This window comes from Xiphophorus maculatus, chromosome 6 (assembly GCF_002775205.1).
Source record: "Xiphophorus maculatus strain JP 163 A chromosome 6, X_maculatus-5.0-male, whole genome shotgun sequence".
NCBI classification, from domain to species: domain Eukaryota; kingdom Metazoa; phylum Chordata; class Actinopteri; order Cyprinodontiformes; family Poeciliidae; genus Xiphophorus; species Xiphophorus maculatus.
In genome coordinates, this window is record NC_036448.1 from 1,277,991 (window position 1) to 1,297,171 (window position 19,181).

At 39.6% G+C, this 19,181-nt stretch overlaps 1 protein-coding gene across 1 annotated transcript in view; it reads right to left on the bottom strand.

Annotated features, from left to right (window-relative positions):
* Positions 1–2,172: 2,172 nt before the first annotated feature.
* LOC102221433 (xenotropic and polytropic retrovirus receptor 1 homolog) overlaps positions 2,173–19,181 on the bottom strand; it is a 78,357-nt gene continuing 61,348 nt past the window's right edge. Inside the window, exon 16 of the mRNA XM_023334917.1 lies at positions 2,173–6,482. Within this exon, the coding sequence (XP_023190685.1) occupies positions 6,428–6,482 (55 nt within the window). The 3' untranslated portion in view covers positions 2,173–6,427. The remainder of the gene's footprint in view (positions 6,483–19,181) is intronic.

Consider the following 19,181-nt stretch of genomic DNA (forward strand, 5'->3'; position numbering starts at 1 on the left):
GGCTCATGTTTGGTAAATTACTGAATGCAGAGCTGGAAAGTGAGACTGAGTTATTAGTGAGGAGCTAAGGCGGGGGTGTCAAACTCAAATCCACAGTGGACCAAAATTTTAAATTGAACAAAGCCGCGGGCCAAGGTTGAACAAATGAATCTTTTAATATGGACCCAAACAAGTTTTGATTTAACAATAAATATTGAACAAGCAAGGCTTATATAACTTAAAAGTGCAGGCGTGCAAAATTGAGTTGCTAATAATAATAATAATAAAACATATAAATGGCATATTAAATAAAATTTAAATAAAAATTGAAAGCCTCCTTTCTGAGGTAAATGTCAAAATTAGCTTCGTACACAGACTAATAAATTTGAAAATAAAATAACATAACAACTATGAATAAATCATTAAATAAACTATGAATAAACCATTCAGGCCTTGGAGTAACAAGAAAAGGTGCATAGAAAACTTATTTATTGCTCATTTTGCGACACACTGATCTACTCTGATGCAGCCAAGCCAGATACCTGGCATCTTTTCTTGGATGCCAGTTCATCAATGTCGGGGCTCAGAGTTTGAGCTGAGGAAACCTTCATTATCGAACAAAGGTGTTCGTCAGTCAGACGTCTCCTGTGAGACTTTTTCATCATCTTCACTGAGGAGAAAAGTTGCTCACATACATATGTAAACAGATATTCTGTCTCCCACCTGTCCAGAAAAGTTCTATTTTCTGTCTTTCTTTTTGCCATTGTTTGGTAGGGTAACACAGTGACAGCTGTAGTTTGAGGTCGCAGTGTGGTTTGGGGAGAGGCCCGGGGATGCGGGGTGCGCCGGGGCTTTCACCCAAGGAGTGCACAAGAAGACGGACCACCACCTTCCTAATACATCCATGTCCGCTACCATAAGTGCTACTGACACAGAGGAGGAGGCGTGTCTGCCTCTGTCCTGATTGACACGCCAAAAAAACAGCAGAGCATTATGGGATTTGTAGTATAAGCGGTGAATGCAGCGTCACAGCGTTGCCACCGTATAATACCGGCGGGCCGGCTCTAATATTAATTTGAAATTGCCTCGTCGGGCCAAATATAATTACACTGCGGGCCAAATTTGGCCCGCGGGCCAGAGTTTGACACCTATGAGCTAAGGTGTCATTTTTATTTATTTAAGTATCATTTTTATTTATTTTGTAGATCAAACTGTTGCACTGATGTAGAGAGTTGTTCAAGAAGAACAAAACTTGATTTTAGATTTTATTTTTGTTGGTCAAACTGCTGGATTGAGTTTAAAACTGATGAGTCCTATTTTATGAGCTGTTTTAGAAAGAGGCAGAACCTGTTCAATTGCCAGTCAACTTACATCAATGCATTTTGACCAATAATCAAATGTCTTTTGACCAATAAAATATATCAGAATCTGGCAGCCTGTGTGCTACCAGAGTATTTAGCTTGCTAGTTGTGAGCCAAATGATAAAGTTTAGTGTTCAGTCCTGGAATGACAGTCATTATGCTACATGGATGCATAACTTTAATCTGATTATTGGATTGTAAATAGTAACGTGTTAGAATACTTGTTACAGAAACAAGGGGCCAGATTAGAGTAAAGCTTTACTGATGTGTTGATGGCACAATTGCTTATCATATTTCTGCTCAAGCTATTTCCGATGTGCCCCCCCCCCCTCATTGACAGACTCGTTCCTACGACCTTCAATCTAGGAGCCCCAACTAAGTACTGAGTGCTGCACATGCTCATACTTTTAATGTTCATAGTTTTCAGGTGGCCAACAGGTGGATTTCTAAAAATCCTTTTTTTGTATTGGTCTTAAGTAATATTCAAATTTTATGAGATAAAGAATTTGTCTGTGACAGACTGGTGACCTGTCCAGGGTGACCCCGCCTCTCGCCCTGAACGTTAGCTGGAGATAGGCACCAGCACCTCCTGACCCCACTAGGGACAAGGGGGTTAGATAATGGATGGATGAAGAATTTGTGGTTTTCATTAGTTGTCCGTTTTAATCATCAAGATTAAAAGAAATAAACATTTGAGATATATCAGTGTGTGTGTAACAAATTAATATAAAATACAAGTTTCACTCTGACTGGAATTGCTGACATTTCAACTTTTTCATGATATTCTAATTTTATGACCAGCACCTGCATATGAAAGAACACAGAGTCACTATTTGCAGCTTTAGCCATTTTTTACTACAAAATTGGAACAGTTTGGTGAACCAGGCACCTCTGTATCATCACACTGCTAACATACAGACAACAACAATAGCACAGTCATTGATTATACGCTTCTCAATTATTTCATAATTATATATATATATACATACATAAGATGTAATCAGGAGTTCCAGAGTGTGGCGCAGCAGGATCAGGGTGTGGATAAAGTCATCTGTGTTCTTTTCAAAAACTGGTTAGCAGAGACAAACAAACGATAATGTCACAGATTGTTGATCGATGCGAAAGTTGAACTTTTTTTAATCATCTGTTCTTTGAAAGTCATAAGTGTCACATATAAACTGTCAGTAACTTTCATTCAGTTTGTAACATCATCCACTGACGAAGAGCATCATAACTTTTCCTGGAAGCAGACACCAGTTAGTTCATGTGGCCACTGTCTGTTCATCAACCAAGGAAAAGTCACACTTTGGAAAATCACGACCCCTTTAGGCGGAAAAAACCTTCCAGAGGGACAGATGGAGCAGAGAGGAAGGTGTTGGCCTGAAGCAGTCGGTTCAGTCACATAGACCTCAGAAGCAACCCTGATTGCCGAGTGATGCATACAGAGAACATTGAATTAATCAGAGCACTGTTTCTCAACAAATGACACTGTAACACTGTTGACTTATTGCTCAGTCCAAAGTCAGTTTAGGATTTTGCAGACATGCAACTTGAATTCTTCAGCTTTCTGCAGTTTATGACTCATGTAATTGACACAGTGACCTCTTTATCAGAACAGGCCAGAGAAAACTCCACAGAGTTCCCTGAAAGCAGAAGCAAAGCACGGCTTTCTGATTGGTCCAGTCACCTCTGGAGCGTTGTCAGGAGTTGGCTGGGATCTGTTGGTACAAAGTGAACTATTCCTGATTTAGATCTTCAACTTTGACATTCCTAAGACATTCTGAAAGAACCTGGGTTTTGTACTGCAAATTCCACTATTTAAATCAAGGTTCTTTAACACCTTTTCTAAAATAAAAATATTTAAAAAAAAAAAATGTTATGGCCCATGACTTAAGAAAACATTGCTTTTACCAAATGATAAGATCTAAGTGAACTCTGTATCTGAGGACAAACAAAAGAAATAAAAATCACAACAAGCATTTTCAAAGATTTTGATGACATGGGCGACGCCTTACTTTGGGAAATATTTAGCGGAAGGATGAAAAGGGGAGGATGAGTCATCTGTCTGAGCCAGTGTTATGCATCTTTACTCATGATAGGCTGCTGTGTTTGACAGACTGCATCTTTCTATGGAATGTTAAAAAGCTTTAACATGGCCTAAATGAGGCTGAAACAATTAAGTGAAAGTCAGAATAAATAAATTTAGGTCAGTCAACTTATTGGTCCATTTTCTCATTGTAAAATAATGAAGATTTTTAAGTTAATGTGCAATTGACAAGAAGGGGCAGGAATGTCTGACAGGCAGCCCAGAAGCTGCTGCGATGCTTTACAATCAGCAGGTGAAGGTGCAAACATGCTGAAAATATCCTGAGTTCAAATCGCTTCCCACTTATCTCAGGCCCTGATGGGAAACACTGAGGCTCCACCTTATGGCTCTACAGCTGCTCCCTCATCAAAACACAAGGAAATGTCCACACACAAAACTAAACAGCACTTATATGGTCCAAAATTCTGACATTAACAGCCAAAACCCCTCAAGAGATGATTTTCTAAATGTACCTACTGAAAATATGAAGGTGAGCTCCTCATCCTCTCTCTACAGCAGAGCCAGCCAGCCAACTGAAGGAGGAGGAGCCGACTCACATGTCAGCTTCCTTCTGATCAAGATGGGATGGATCTTCCTTTCTGCACTCTTGGTTAAACCAACCAGCAAAGAACCTAAGTGTGACAACAGTCCAAGTGGCTCTCTAATGTTCAACCAGGTAGAAACCACAACATTAGACACAAAGCATCATCAACCTCTTTGTACCACCAGAATCTAAAGGTTCTGCTCTATTGTGTCCAAACAAAGGCTTGGTGATGACGACACGGCTGCACAGATATGAGCTACAAACACATGAAAAACATGCACTGCACCAGCTTCCACTGCTGCTCACTGACAAGCAGAAAACATTCATCCTTACAGGACGCCTTAAAGAAAAAGAATATCTCAAATTGCACAGCCTGGCAGGTGACATTAGGACAACATACTAGCTTCAAATGAAAACTATGATGGAAGTGTGCATGTTAGCCCAAATGTATACCAGATATACAGATTCCCAGCAGCACATTGGAGGCAGATCAGTTAACATTTAACATAGATTAGCTTCCAAGAACCTTCCATCTTATTCTGGGCGTTCCCAGTGTGGTCCAGCACACCCTGGTTCATGGAAGATGTGTCTGCTAACTCCTTCTACTACAGAACTGTTGACTGGTCACTTGTTCACAGAAAGCCAGGATTTTCAGTAATAAAACACCAACAGATCAGTCAGTGATTACATCTTAAAACCTGTGAAGAGTGGAGGCAGAACCTGTGGACGAGTCATCAGAATTCTGACACAGATTTCTTGCTTTTGAAGCAGAAATGTTCAGGTGGAGAACATTTGTTAACAGAGACAGCAACCTGTGTTCCTCAGACATAACCTGTGATTAATCACAGTGCTGCTTACACTCACATCTACAGTCACTAAAAGGTGAACAAAAAGAAGTCAGATTAACCCCTGAAAGACACGCATACAACGACTGGAACAGAACTGCATTACTGCTCAACTTAACAGACTTAAAACTTCACATTACTGCTTTAAATCTTTTAAAAACAGATAGAACTATAGTATTAACTCCACGCCTAATGGACAGCATTTTGTTTCAAATGGAATGCTTTTAAATTCACTTTAGAAATAAAGGGAGATCCATTTTGCTAATTTTATTGGTACCTAAATGTAAGCGAAGTTAAACTTTGGTATGCCTCAACAGTAAAATGGGTTTGAATACTTTATTTGGGCCCAATGAGCTGATGTTGGAACAGCACCAGCTCACCACTAGAACCAGTTCTAAGGTAGATTTCAAACTGGATGATTTCATTTGCCACATGATCCTTCAGCAAACACATCTTTTCACTCTTATGATGTTCATGTTGGTAGTGTAAATGAGTGTGGGACAGACAGGTGACCTCTCCTCTTCATCATCATTCATGCACTTCAGCTAAACAAGTGCTAACAGTAGAACAATTAGCCTTCCTGTTCTAGGCCCTTAGATTTTCAGTTTGGATTTCTGAGGACAGACACTGAGTTAGCAGGCGGTGTTTGGGCATTTCTCTCAGTCACACACCCACACACAAACAGGCGCACACACCCCCACACACATTCAGGAGAACTGTCTTCTAACAGAAAGTATTTCTTCACACATTCCAGTGGAAGTTGGCTGTGGGATCTTCATTGTTTCATAAGGAACTTCATTCCAGCTGCTGTTCCAAACAGTCAGACCTTCACTTAATTTTCTGCTTGATTGTTTCTGAACATTTTCACAAACTCGACCAAATGAGTTTGTCTCATGATTACAACCATGTTTGATGATAGTCAGTGTGTTGATCGTCACCCTGGGTTCCTCATACATGCAGATACATTGAAATAAATCACTGCTCTAGTGGATGACCTTTTCTACAAAGTGCATGTTGGTGTTTCCAAAGCATGTAAGGTGCAAGAAGGCAGCTCTGTGATGACGAGGTGGGAGGAGCTAGAGACGAGGTGGGGTCGGGGGGAGTGGTTGGCTTGGCATATGTTGATCAGAACTGCATCATGATGGAGGGGAAGAGGAAGAGACCGTTTCAGTTTTCTTGGTGAGGAAGAAGAGATTCTCTCTCACTGTTTGGTCCAAATGAACAGAGGAACCCCCTGTGCTACTGAGGGCCCCTCTCAACGCTTGCTTTTTCAGTAGCTGCATTGTTCTTGCTGAGGCTCTGAGGACGCTCAGAGTGATAATTGAGGAGTCCACTGCTGGGTAATCATCAGGAAGGATCATGCCCCCACTGGGTCGGGAAGAGTTTTTATTGAAGGTGGAGGAGCCGAAGAGCTGCTTTAAAACGCTGACAATTCTTCCCTTGAAATAACTGTGAACCCCAGCAGAGGCTTGTGGATAGGAAAATGATTCAGAGGTCAAACCTCGTCCTGTTCTTGAGCTCAACGCCCGCTCGCTGGGTAATCTCTAGCTTAGGAGGCGGAGTTTCCTCCTTTGAATAAATTCTGGACCCAGGCGAGGGGCGTGGCCTGATGTCAGGAGTCATCATCGGTGTCATCGATCAGAACTTTGGTGTCACGAGTCTTTGATCTGTTGGTGGAAAGGAGACATAGAAAACACACAATTATACAATAATATTAATACATTTGATGCCAATACTGTCAACGGTACCATAATAATAGTAATACAAATACCACCACTAATAATTAGAATAATAATGGGTAATTAATATGGCCATTTGTGACTGAACTTAGCTAAATTGGGGCCTGCCATGCAAAGCAATGGCAGGAACCTATTGCTATTCTCCCAAGAAAAGTTTCTTTATTGGGGCCTGCCATGCAAAGCAATGGCAGGAACCTATTGCTATTCTCCCAAGAACGGTTTCTTTAATATTATTGGGGCCTGCCATGCAAAGCAATGGCAGGAACCTATTACTCTACACCCAACAAGCGTCTCTTTATTGGGGCCTGCCATGCAAAGCAATGGCAGGAACCTATTACTATTGTCGGAGAGAAGCGTCTCTTTATTGGGGCCTGCCATGCAAAGCAATGGCAGGAACCTATTACTCTACACCCAACAAGCGTCTCTTTATTATAATTGGGGCCTGCCATGCAAAGCAATGGCAGGAACCTATTACTATTGTCGGAGAAAGTGTTTCTTTCTTCTTCTTTATTTTTCTTCCGTAACCGTTAATGCGGCTCGTACCGCTGGGTGCACACCTACAAATGAGGTATCAAAACGTGCAGAAAATTCACGCCATTCCAGCTATTACTTTTGGTGGGATTTGGGCTTAACGTGGTGACATAATTCGCAAAAAACTACGAAAAAAACCCCATTATAAGTCAATGGGAAAAATCCTAGAAATACCCTATTTTTGAGGATTTTCTGTGTCGTCACAATTTCACCTAGAAATGCCATTCAAATTTCATTTTGTAGATACGTCTGTGATCTCTTCGAAAGTGAAGACGGCTCGTCGATACCAGTTACGGTTTGTCCACAATTTGCCTCTAAGCGACCCAAAGTTTCTCATTTTTCCTAAAGTTAGAGTGCGTCTCTGGCTGCTTAGAGTGAGAGATGAAGACAACTTTTTCAGCCCAAATCATTTTTGAAATCGCCATCACGCCCACAAATATCGCACGATTAGTATCAAAATCGGTCCTGACATTGATACGCCTGTCTGCTCCGGTAAAATGTTTTCGAAATTTATCTAGACCGTACGGTTTTCTGTCACGGTGCTTCAGAGCAAAGTCATGCGACAGGATTTTCTGAGGCTGTCTGAGGCTCTCTCCCATGTATTTGAATAGAATTTCAGATCTGGGCACAACATTTCTTTCTCTCATCGCTGTAAATGCTCTGACTGAGGTACAGATATGAATCTCGGGACTATCGCAGAAGACACATAGGCCTCTCATACGCTCGAAACGCTTTTCGAATATGTATTACGGTTCCCGAACACGAAGGATTTGTTTCCAATGCTTTTTTTCAGTAAAACGTGTAGGCTCAAACACACAATTGTGTGTTTGAGCATGTATGACTCACAGCTCACACCTGCTGAGACCATTATTTACCATGGCAACGGAACTCAAGAGGCTATTGGCTGGTGGTCAGGACTACAAATACGCATCGCTGTAGTTCTATCTATCCTCAGTTGAAACAGATCAGGACTGAGAACTGGCCTTTAGAACTACTTGCTGCTATGGGCTGTATATAACTGATTTAACTCAGTAACTGTTACACATGGGATTAGTTTGGAACTTTAAAATTAAGCATGCTGAAAATTTCAAAATAAAAGCCTTGAATATTTTACATGACGTAATTGCTCTTTTTGGCCGTATATGACTTTTTCATCCAAAGCAATGTTACACATGGGATTAGTTCGGAACTTTAAAATGGAGCATAATAATAATTTCAAAATAAAAGCCTTGAATATTTTTACATCAGCTAATTGCTGTTTTTGGCTTTATGTGACTTTTTCATCCAAAGCACTGTTACACGTGGTATTAGTTTGGCCCTCTGAAATGAAGCATACTGAAAATTTCAAAATAAAAGCCTTGAATATTTTTACATCATGCAATTGCTGTTTTTGGCTTTGTATGACTTTTTCATCCAAAGCACTGTTACACATGGGATTACTTCGGAACTTTAAAATGGAGCATAATAATAATTTCAAAATAAAAGCCTTGAATATTTTTACATCATGTAATTGCTCTTTTTGGCTTTATTTGACTTTTTCATCCATTTCAAAATAAAAGCCTTGAATATTTTTACATGACGTAATGAAGCATACTGAAAATTTCAAAATAAAAGCCTTGAATATTTTTACATGACGTAATTGCTCTTTTTGGCTTTATTTGACTTTTTCATCCAAAGCACTCTTACACGTGGTATTAGTTCGGAACTTTAAAATGAAGCATACTGAAAATTTCAAAATAAAAGCCTTTAATATTTTTACATCAGCTACTTGTGTTTTGAGCATTATATAACTATTTTAACCCAAGGACTATTACGCATGGGATTAGTTTGTCCCTTTGAAATGAAGTTTAACAAAACTTCCAAAATAAAAGCCTTGACAACATTTTAAATCGTACCGAATGGTGCACGTCCACCTCGCTTAACGTTCTTGCGGTTCTCCGCGTGCCACTGATTACGTCGCGGCGTTCTTTAGCGTCGATGCCGATTTGTAGCGACGACGCCGTGCCCAAACCCCACGGGCGCGCCTCGGCAGGCCCCGGCTAAATTTCTTCCGAAATTTTCTAGTTCTTTATTTTTCTTCCGTAACCGTTAATGCGGCTCGTACCGCTGGGTGCACACCTACAAATGAGGTATCAAAACGTGCAGAAAATTCACGCCATTGGAGCTATTATCTTTGGTGGGATTTGGGGTTAACGTGGCGACATAATTCGCAAAAAACTACGAAAAAAACCCCATTATAAGTCAATGGGAAAAATCCTGGAAATACCCTATTTTTGAGGATTTGCTGTGTCGTCACACATTCACCTAGAAATGCCATTCAAATTTCATTTTGTAGATACGTCTGTGATCTCTTCGAAAGTGAAGACGGCTCGTCGATACCAGTTACGGTTTGTCCACAATTTGCCTCTAAGCGACCCAAAGTTTCTCATTTTTGCTCAAATTAGAGTGACAGCCGATGTAGGTTCAGATCTGGGCACAACATTTTTTTCTCTCATCGCTGTAAATGTTCTGAGTGAGGTACAGATATGAATCTCGGGACTATCGCAGAAGACACATTGAACTGTCATACGCTGCAAACGCTTTTCGAATATGTATTACGGTTCCCGAACAAGAAGGATTTGTTTCCAATGCTTTTTTGTCAGTAAAACGTGTTTGCTCAAACACACAATTGTGTGTTTGAGAGCTCAGAGCTCAGAGCTCACACCTGCTGAGACCATTATTTGCCATAGCAACGGATCTCAAGAGGCTATTGGCTGCTGGTTTGGACTACAAATATGCATCGCTGTAGTTCTATATATAGTGGAATACTCAGTTGAAACAGAGGTTGACTGAACTGGCCTTTAGAACTAATTGCTGCTATGGGCTGTATATAACTGATTTAACTCAGTAACTGTTACACATGGGATTAGTTTTGAACTTTAAAATTAAGCATATTGAAAATTTCACAATAAAAGCCCTGAATATTTTTACATGACGTAATTGCTCTTTTTGGCTTTATTTGACTTTTTCATCCAAAGCACTGTTACACATGGTATTAGTTTGGCCCTTTAAAATGAAGCTTAACAAAAATTTCAAAATAAAAGCCTTGAATATTTTTACATGACGTAATTGCTCTTTTTGGCTTTATTTGACTTTTTCATCCAAAGCACTCTTACACGTGGTATTAGTTTGGCCCTCTGAAATGAAGCATACTGAAAATTTCAAAATAAAAGCCTTGAATATTTTTACATCATGTATGTGCTTTTTTTGGCCGTATATGACTTTTTCATCCACAGCACTGTTACACATGGGATTAGTTTGGAACTTTAAAATGGAGCATAATAATAATTTCAAAATAAAAGCCTTGAATATTTTTACATCATGCAATTGCTGTTTTTGGCTTTGTATGACTTTTTCATCCAAAGCACTGTTACACATGGTATTAGTTTGGCCCTTTGAAATGAAGCATACTGAAAATTTCAAAATAAAAGCCTTGAATATTTTTACATGACGTAATTGCTCTTTTTGGCTTTATTTGATTTTTTCATCCAAAGCACTGTTACACATGGTATTAGTTTGGCCCTTTGAAATGAAGCTTAACAAAAGTTTCAAAATAAAAGCCTTGAATATTTTTACATGACGTAATTGCTCTTTTTGGCTTTATTTGACTTTTTCATCCAAAGCACTCTTACACGTGGTATTAGTTCAGAACTTTAAAATGAAGCATACTGAAAATTTCAAAATAAAAGCCTTGAATATTTTTACATCAGCTACTTGTGTTTTGAGCATTATATAACTATTTTAACCCAAGGACTATTACGCTTGGGATTAGTTTGGCCCTTTGAAATGAAGTTTAACAAAACTTCCAAAATAAAAGCCTCGACAACATTTTAAATCGTACCGAACGGTGCACGTCCGCCTCGCTTAACGTTCTTGCGGTTCTCCGCGTGCCACTGATTACGTCGCGGCGTTCTTTAGCGTCGACGCCGATTTGTGGCGCGACGACGCCGGGCCCATGCCCGACGGGCGCGCCTCGGCAGGCCCCGGCTAAATTTCTTCCGAAATTTTCTAGTTATAATTCTTTATTTTTCATCCGTAACCGTTAATGCGGCTCATACCGCTGCGTGCACACCTACAAAAGAGGTATCAAAACCTGCAGAAAATTCACGCCATTCCAGCTATTACTTTTGGTGGGATTCGGGATGAACATGGCGACATAATTCGCAAAAAACTACAAAAAAAACCCCATTATAATTCAATGGGAAAACTCCTACAAACACCCTAATACCCTACTGGCTAAAACAGAGAATTGTCTCCCCCAGCTGGCTCAAATGAAGTATTGTAAGTCTGAAAAGCGAAAAGAGCAAGTATGAAAAAAAAAAAGATTGTGCCTTGGATATACTGGATTAAACAAAACTTTAAATTTGATTGGTAAACATCCAACAGGTAGATGTGAGTGTGGTATGGATATGGAAACAGTAGAACATGTAATAATTAATTGTGGAAAATATAAAGCAAGTAGAGAGAAGCTAAAACAATAAATTAGGAAATATGATATAGAGACATTTAAACTTAATAAGATATTAATTAAACACAAAATAAATAAAGCGGTTATTACATTTTTGAAGGTAACAGGATTATATGTAAGACTTTAGATTGGGGAGCGGTTAACTGAGTAACTGTTACACATGGAATTAGTTTGGAACTTTAAAATGAAGCATAATAATAATAGGCTTCTAAAGAATAAGTCACAGTTAAAAATTCCAGATATTTTGGGATATTCCTCTTCCTCTGAATATTTATGTTATTTCATAAAATTTCTTAAGAAAACTAAACTGATAGAAAGGATTTAGTGTTTTTTTTTTAAGTTGCGCCCTGATCCACACTCCATACCAGTAGGTGGCGGTAATGCACACCATTAAGTTGCTTGCCAACCGCCATTAAAAACAAAAAGAAGAAGAAGAAGAGCTTTCTGCTTCCGACTCTGCTTGGTTAAGGTAAGAAGTGTTTGTGTTCTGTCCATAAAATATACTATTTAATTTCATTACTATATTATTAGAACTGCTTACAGTTGTTAAATGTAATGTGTTCTTTAAGAAATGTGATCGATTTTAAAAGTTTGACTGCTGTGGGATATTTTGTTGTGGCTCTGATAGCGTAGCTGCTAGCTTGATGGAACCACAATTTGTTCACATGTTAGCACTTTGCTAACTGGCTTTCGTGAAACCTGTTAGGCTACAAAATCTCTGTTAACATCAATCTGATCAGCTGAAATAAGGCAATTTTGTTTTACCTCAACCTAGAGCTATTGTGACTTGCAGAAATTGCCACAAATAACCGGAACTAGCATATTAAGCTACTTCACTGAATCAGTTGCTTCGGATACAGATACTCTCAGCTGCCGTCTTGTGCCGACAGTGGAAAAACAGCAGAACTACATAATATTAGCTTGGTATGATGTAAATTAGAATTTTTGTTTGAATTACATAAAATAACTTCATGATCTGAGTTTTCTTTCATTATACTTGGCCTATCAATAATTTCAAATAATAAAACATAAAATATCTGGGTTTATTTTGTTCATCCGAACCAGAACCTCCAGGTTCTCCGTTGTAGAGTTTTACTGAAAATCAGCGGAGAAATATCTGTAGCGCAGCAGCTGCGGTACAGTCTGCCCACTAGAGTAGAACTGAACCGAACCAAACATGAACGTATTTCATCGCCTAACGAAAGACAAGGAAGCAAAGAGATTTCGGCTAAAGAAATCTGAACTTGATTACGTTGCGGTGTCCTTTAGCGTCGATGCCAATTTGTAGCGTGACGACGCCGGGCACAAACCAGACGGGCGCGCCTTGGCAGGCCCCGGCTAAATTTCTTCAGAAATTTTGTTTTTCTAGTTAACAGTAATATTGTCTCTCTAAATCGTTTTTTACTAACAAGGTGACTGACTGTTAGATGTGAATCTTTATCTCGGAGAAAAAGATAAATTCCAATAATCAGTGGTTTGAACACTTCCGCTAATTCGCTAAAGCGGAGATAACTTTGAAAACATTTAGCACACTGAACTTTCTCTAAATGAATTTTCCCAGATAAATTCTAAATTGCAAATTTACCTGCCCATTGTGTAGTAAACCTTCACTTTGTGCTTTTTAGTTTAGTTATTTTTCAAGTAGTTAGACGTTTATGTTCATTTTCTTATTTTGAAGTCACCGTGGGTCATTCCTGGACATTCAGCTCAACTTTGCTAAAAACACTGACTGGCTTTTTAAGAAATGCTCACAGAGACTCAATGCTTTAGGAAGACTTATTTATCTTGGGGTTAGAAAACCAGAGGTTGTGTACAAGATAATTGTTGAGAATGTTTTAACTTTTCATCTACTCACCTGGTTTTGGTCACAGGAGCTGCAGAATAAAAGACAAACTTTTAAGAATTGTTTCAATGGCAGGTAATTAATGGTTGAATAATGACAAAAAGCTCTGTTTCATCTGTTTGCTGAAAGAACATGGAAAACAGCAAGGAATATTTTAGCAGATTTTAGAATCCATCCTTTTCTTCATCAGTATGAACCTCTGAGCTCAAGAAGGCAATAACAGGAAAATGACATTTATTCAGACCAACAAGTTCAGCTAATCCTGATCCCTCAGTTCAACCACTCCGACAGTTTGGTCCAGTGTAGGGAGATATTACACATTTTGTCATTGAAACATACCGACGTAGTTGAAGTTAATGCTTTAGCATTAGTTTCCGCAAATTAGTGCTGGCATTGGCTTCTGCTAGATATCATGTAGAGATTTGGAACGTGACGTCACTGCTCTAGACGTAGGGATTAGTGATGGGATTTTCGGCTCCTTTTCGAGATGCGGCTCTAATGGCTCTTCTTACTGTGGAGAGCCGGCTCTTTCGGCTCCCAAACGGCTCCCCATATATATTTTTGACATAATTAATTAATTAATAGCTTAAACCTAATTTTATAATATTTTGTTTCATTATTGACATTGTTAAGCACTTATGATGAGTAAAAATGCCGCATAACAATGCTATAGCAATACCGATGCGTGTGATGTCCACATGTGCCTGTGCAGGTTGTTTGTCGAAGCTGCACGATAGGAAATGCTGACTTTGCTCAGTCTGCACTCTGCCCTGGAGCTTGATGTAGCATTAAAATGAGTCCAAATCTTGCTCCGTTTTATGCCACTCATTTATTTTCACCTATTCAGTTCTCACACTGACTCCCCTTCTTTCTGTGCTTCTTGACCGCTGAGTGAGTGTCTGTACATAAACACCTGCCGACGAACGCTATACAGCTTGGCCAACTGCCTGCAGTTTCCACCAAAAAAGTGGAGATAAACTTTTTTTCAGTGTTTTCCCGCCACATTATTAATTGAAACTGTGTGTGATTGGTCAGATGTGTGGAGCACACGCTTGACATGAGGGCAGTGGACCGACCGAGGGAAAAAACTCTCCGCTCTAGCACTGACAGAAGAGCAAAACGAGCAAGGAGAGGGAGAAGGAGGGGAGAGACAGCGAGGCACCGCAGGACAAAAAAAAACAATGTGGGGAAAAACTATCGGGCAGAGCACAAGCACAACGACAGGGAGGCGGAGAGATAGCGATATACTGTAGAAAAAAAAAACGGCTCCCAAATAGGATCCTAAAACGGCTCCCATTGTGGAGCCGGTTCCAATCGTTCACTTCAAAGAGCCGGCTCTTAGAGCCGGATCGTTCGCGACCGACACATCACTAGTAGGGATATGAGCGCCATCTTCAGGGGCCATAAACATAACCGACTGACTCAGATATTTTGAATCCAAGTTACTTAAAATAATTTAGCAATGGTACGAACTTCCTGCGTTATTCGATGTAATGTCCGATCACATGACCGAAATGGTAAAAAGATGGAAAACGTTCTTTCGTTTCACGCCTGGAAACAACACGAGGAGGCTAAGCTATCGAAGCTAACGAAAAGGAGACGAATATCCGGTATGGCAAGCCGTTTTAACATAAATTCGGTTCCGTCCAACTATCCGTAATTACATTCTAGATATCTAAAAATGCATTTTGACTAGACAAAACCACATTTTAACTATCCAGAATGGTAATTTAAGATATCTGCATTTACATTCTGACTAGTAAGAATAATAATTTGAGATATCTTCAATTACATTTTGACGAGTCAAAATTCCTTTCAAGATATCTCAAATTACGACCCTGGATCCGTCATTTGACGGGACACATCCGTAATTACAATTTAAGATATCTTGAACTGAATTATGACTAGTCAAAATTACAATTTTAGCTATCTGAATTAAGAATTGCGTGGAATGCCCTTTGTGTTGTCCCAACAGTTGCCTGCAGAATTTGATGTTTCTTGCACAAAACTGAGCTCGGCAATGTTGGAAATGCGGAGAACACAAAACTTCATCAACTGTAAGACTGCTTCTCAAATCTGCAAAGAATTTCCTGTTTATTCATTTCCAACAAACCGAATGCACCTTGAAAAACAGCTTTGAAAAGCTAAAACTGCTTTTGTCAAAGAATTTTCAACATCAAAGTTGTGCATTTTCAAACATCTTTTTTCGTTTTTTCTATTTTTCATTGTTTGGTTAAACATTCGAATTGCCACGTAAGTCAGGGGCGTTTTAACTATACAGAATACATATTCAAGATATCAGTAATGTCATTCTGACTAGTCAGAATGTTAATTTAAGATATCTTAAATAGAAAAGCGGTGTAATTCAATATATCTCTAATTCATTTAAAGATTTTTTAAAAGGAATTTTGATCAGTCAAAATTACAATTCAAGATATCTTTAATTTAAGATAAGATAAATCTTTATTGTCATTGTCACAAGGACAACGAAATTCAAAAGGTGCCATCAGTCGGTGCACATGCCCAAAAACAAAAAATAACTCTCACAATTCACACAAAACACAAGAATCAACAAACAACTGGCAAAAAAAAAAAAAAAAAAGTAAGAACAGCCACATTCTCACATACATCATTCATGATGATTAATGGTTGTTTTTGATTGCATTTAGTTTTGTTATTGCTATCGGGTAGAAACTGTCTCTGAGACGGTTGGTTCTGGTTCTGGTTGCTCTGTATCTTCTGCCTGAAGGCAGCAGTGTGAACAGAGAAGGTCCGGGGTGAGAAGTGTCCTTTGTTGTGCTTTTCTTAGACAGCGGTCGCTGTGCAGGTCCTCCAGTGAGGGGAGAGGGCAGCCAATGATTTTTTGGGCTGTATTCACAACCCTTTGGAGAGCTTTCCTTTGAGCCGTAGTGCTGCTGTTATACCAGACGCAGATACAGTAGGTCAGTATGCTCTCTATGGAGCACTTGTAGAAGGACACCAGCAGCTTCTCCTTGATGCTGTTCCTCCTGAGAACCCTCAGGAAGTACAGTCTTTGCTGGGCTTTTTTTATCAGCTCGAAGGTGTTCATGTTCCATGTGAGGCCCTGCTCAATGTGGACCCCCAGGAAACGGAAATCAGCTACCCTCTCCACACATTTTCCCCCAATGGTTAGTGGTGTAATGTCCGTTTTATTCCTCCTGTAATCTATTATGAGTTCTTTTGTCTTTGAGTTGTTGAGGAGCAGATTGTTCTAATTTAGTTTTCACTAGTCAAAACTACATATCTCCTATCCAAAAATAAATTTAAGATATCTTGAATTATTGTGTTATTGAGATATCTTTAGTTAGAATTATGACTAGTCAAAACAAAAATCGAGATATCTTGCATTTACTTTATGACTAGTCATAATTTAATTGTAGATATCTGAAATGTGTATTTCAGATGATCAGTAATTCATTGTTGATATCTTGAATTGAAGTCTCCATACAACTCAATGGTAAATCTGACATCATTTCGACTAGTCAGAATGTAATTATATGTAATTATATCTTAAATCGTTAAAACGTCTAGTCCTAAAACAATTTGAGATATCTGGAATGTAAGGGCGGCAAAACCGAATTTATGTTAAAACCTTGCCATAGACCTGGCTATCAGCGGTGAGACATCCTGATATTACGTCCTCCTACATTCCAAGTTATCTACTAGTTTGCTCCAGACATGTCCATTCTGGTGAGTGTCTAATCGCTTGTTTGGTGTTGTGTCATAATGTTTTGCTATGATTTTGTCCTGGTGACTCATGTTCAGTTTCATTGAGTTCATTTAAGTGGGTCAACCTTGTTTAGGTCGGGCTTCTATTTTTTATGTAGCATAGTCCGAGTTTTGTCAGTGAACATCGAGGTTATTCCATTATGGTGAAGTAAACTATTTTACTAGTGTTATCAAATTTACAACATTAATACTGATGTGTGTTCTGATATGTCCTCTTAAAGGCAAACCGACGTATGAAATGGATTAGATCAATCCAAACTGAATCTGGGTCACTGCGAGGTAAACGCCACAACATCAGACCGACATGCGCGACAATTAAAGAGGCGATACAGCAAAACCACGGTGGATCAACAAGTTCCAGAGACTGTTTTCATGATTTACCCTAGAAGAAGTAAATAATGACAACACAGCAGTGGAGGCTGTAGAAGAGGAGCGAGTTGGAGAGGCTGAAGAGGAAACCCCAGGAGAGAAGCTCAGTAAGGCTGCAGACTCTGAAGAGGAACATGAACCATTTGGGTTGAAATATGTGTTCAGTTGGAAGTGGCTGTTTTCTCTCATTTAATAATTTAATGTGGTAAAAATTCATGAAACGTTTGATTCAAGCTCTTCAAGTTGCATTTAAACAGGTGATGAAATGAATCACATTTTAAGTAAAAATTTGATATTTAAAAGATTTCAGGTAATAAACATACATGTAATGAAAGATTATATTTTAAATAAACATTTTATGTGGGGGCGCTGGTGAGCAAGATATGGCGTAGGACGTACTTTTCAGAGCTCCTGCAAAATCCGTTTTAATTACATAAAAAAAGAGAAAAAAACAGCATTAACCACGGTAATATCTGTTGAAAAATTGGAGAGAAAAATTGGAGAGAAAACCTTACGGTCATAAATAGCCGGACAATCCGAACATAATCATCCTGAATGGCCGAAAAACTGCAAAAGTATAGATGCGGAAGCGATGCTAATGCTACAAGGCCTGCTAGGACCACGAGACAGCGGGCAACAGGCGGCGCTGACCCACCGACAACCACCGGGTCTGACGGGCCAAATATGAGTAACGAAGAAATGAAAGCGGACATCTTATTGTCACTGAGAGGAGATATCGCTAAAGTGATAAGAGACGAGCTTAAAGGCGCATTAGCGGAAGATTTCCAAGCTATAAGATCCGAACTGCAAGCGGTCCGTTCCGAAATTGCTAACAACTCAAAGGCCATACAAGCTGAAATGGATATTATAAAGACGGACGTTCTGGACTTAAAGGGCGGCCTATCAACGTGGTCAGACGAGGTTACTTCACTACAGTCTACTGTAACAAGTTTACAGAAGGAAATGTCAACGCTCAAAGATAAATGTGAAGATCTAGAGGGGAGAATGAGAAGGTCTAATATCCGTATAGCGGGCATTGAAGAACGTCCTGGCTCCAGCTCCCCACAAGCTGTGGCAAAAATCATCAAAGAAGTTCTGCAGATGGACCGAGACATAAAGGTGGACCGCTCACACCGTACACTCACCGGGAGAGGACCCAGGGACCGTGAGACACCAAGAGTCATCATCGCTAAATTACATCATGACGGGGACGCGGCGGAGATCCTGAGGAGAGCCCGGGGCAGAGCTCCGCTTTTTCACAATGGCCACCGTGTCGCCTTCTTCCCCGATTACACGGCCAGCGTAGCCAAAGCAAGAGCCACCTTCACGGAGGTACGGAGGGCGCTGCAGGGCATCAAGGAGGTCCGCTACGGCCTCCTCTATCCGGCCCGATTTCGGATTACATATCATAATGAAGAAAAGGAGTTCCTCGACCCCAAAACGGCTATGGAATACGTCCGGAACAATATTACTCCAACAGAGTCAGCCGAATAAAGGTACCGTTAGCCTATAGAGACAATAATATTAGAAAATATCTCATTGTCATGGCTAACGTTCATATAGCTCTCTTTATAAGGTTTATGATGATAAATCTATAGATTTCAACGATAGGAGCAAATACGCTGTT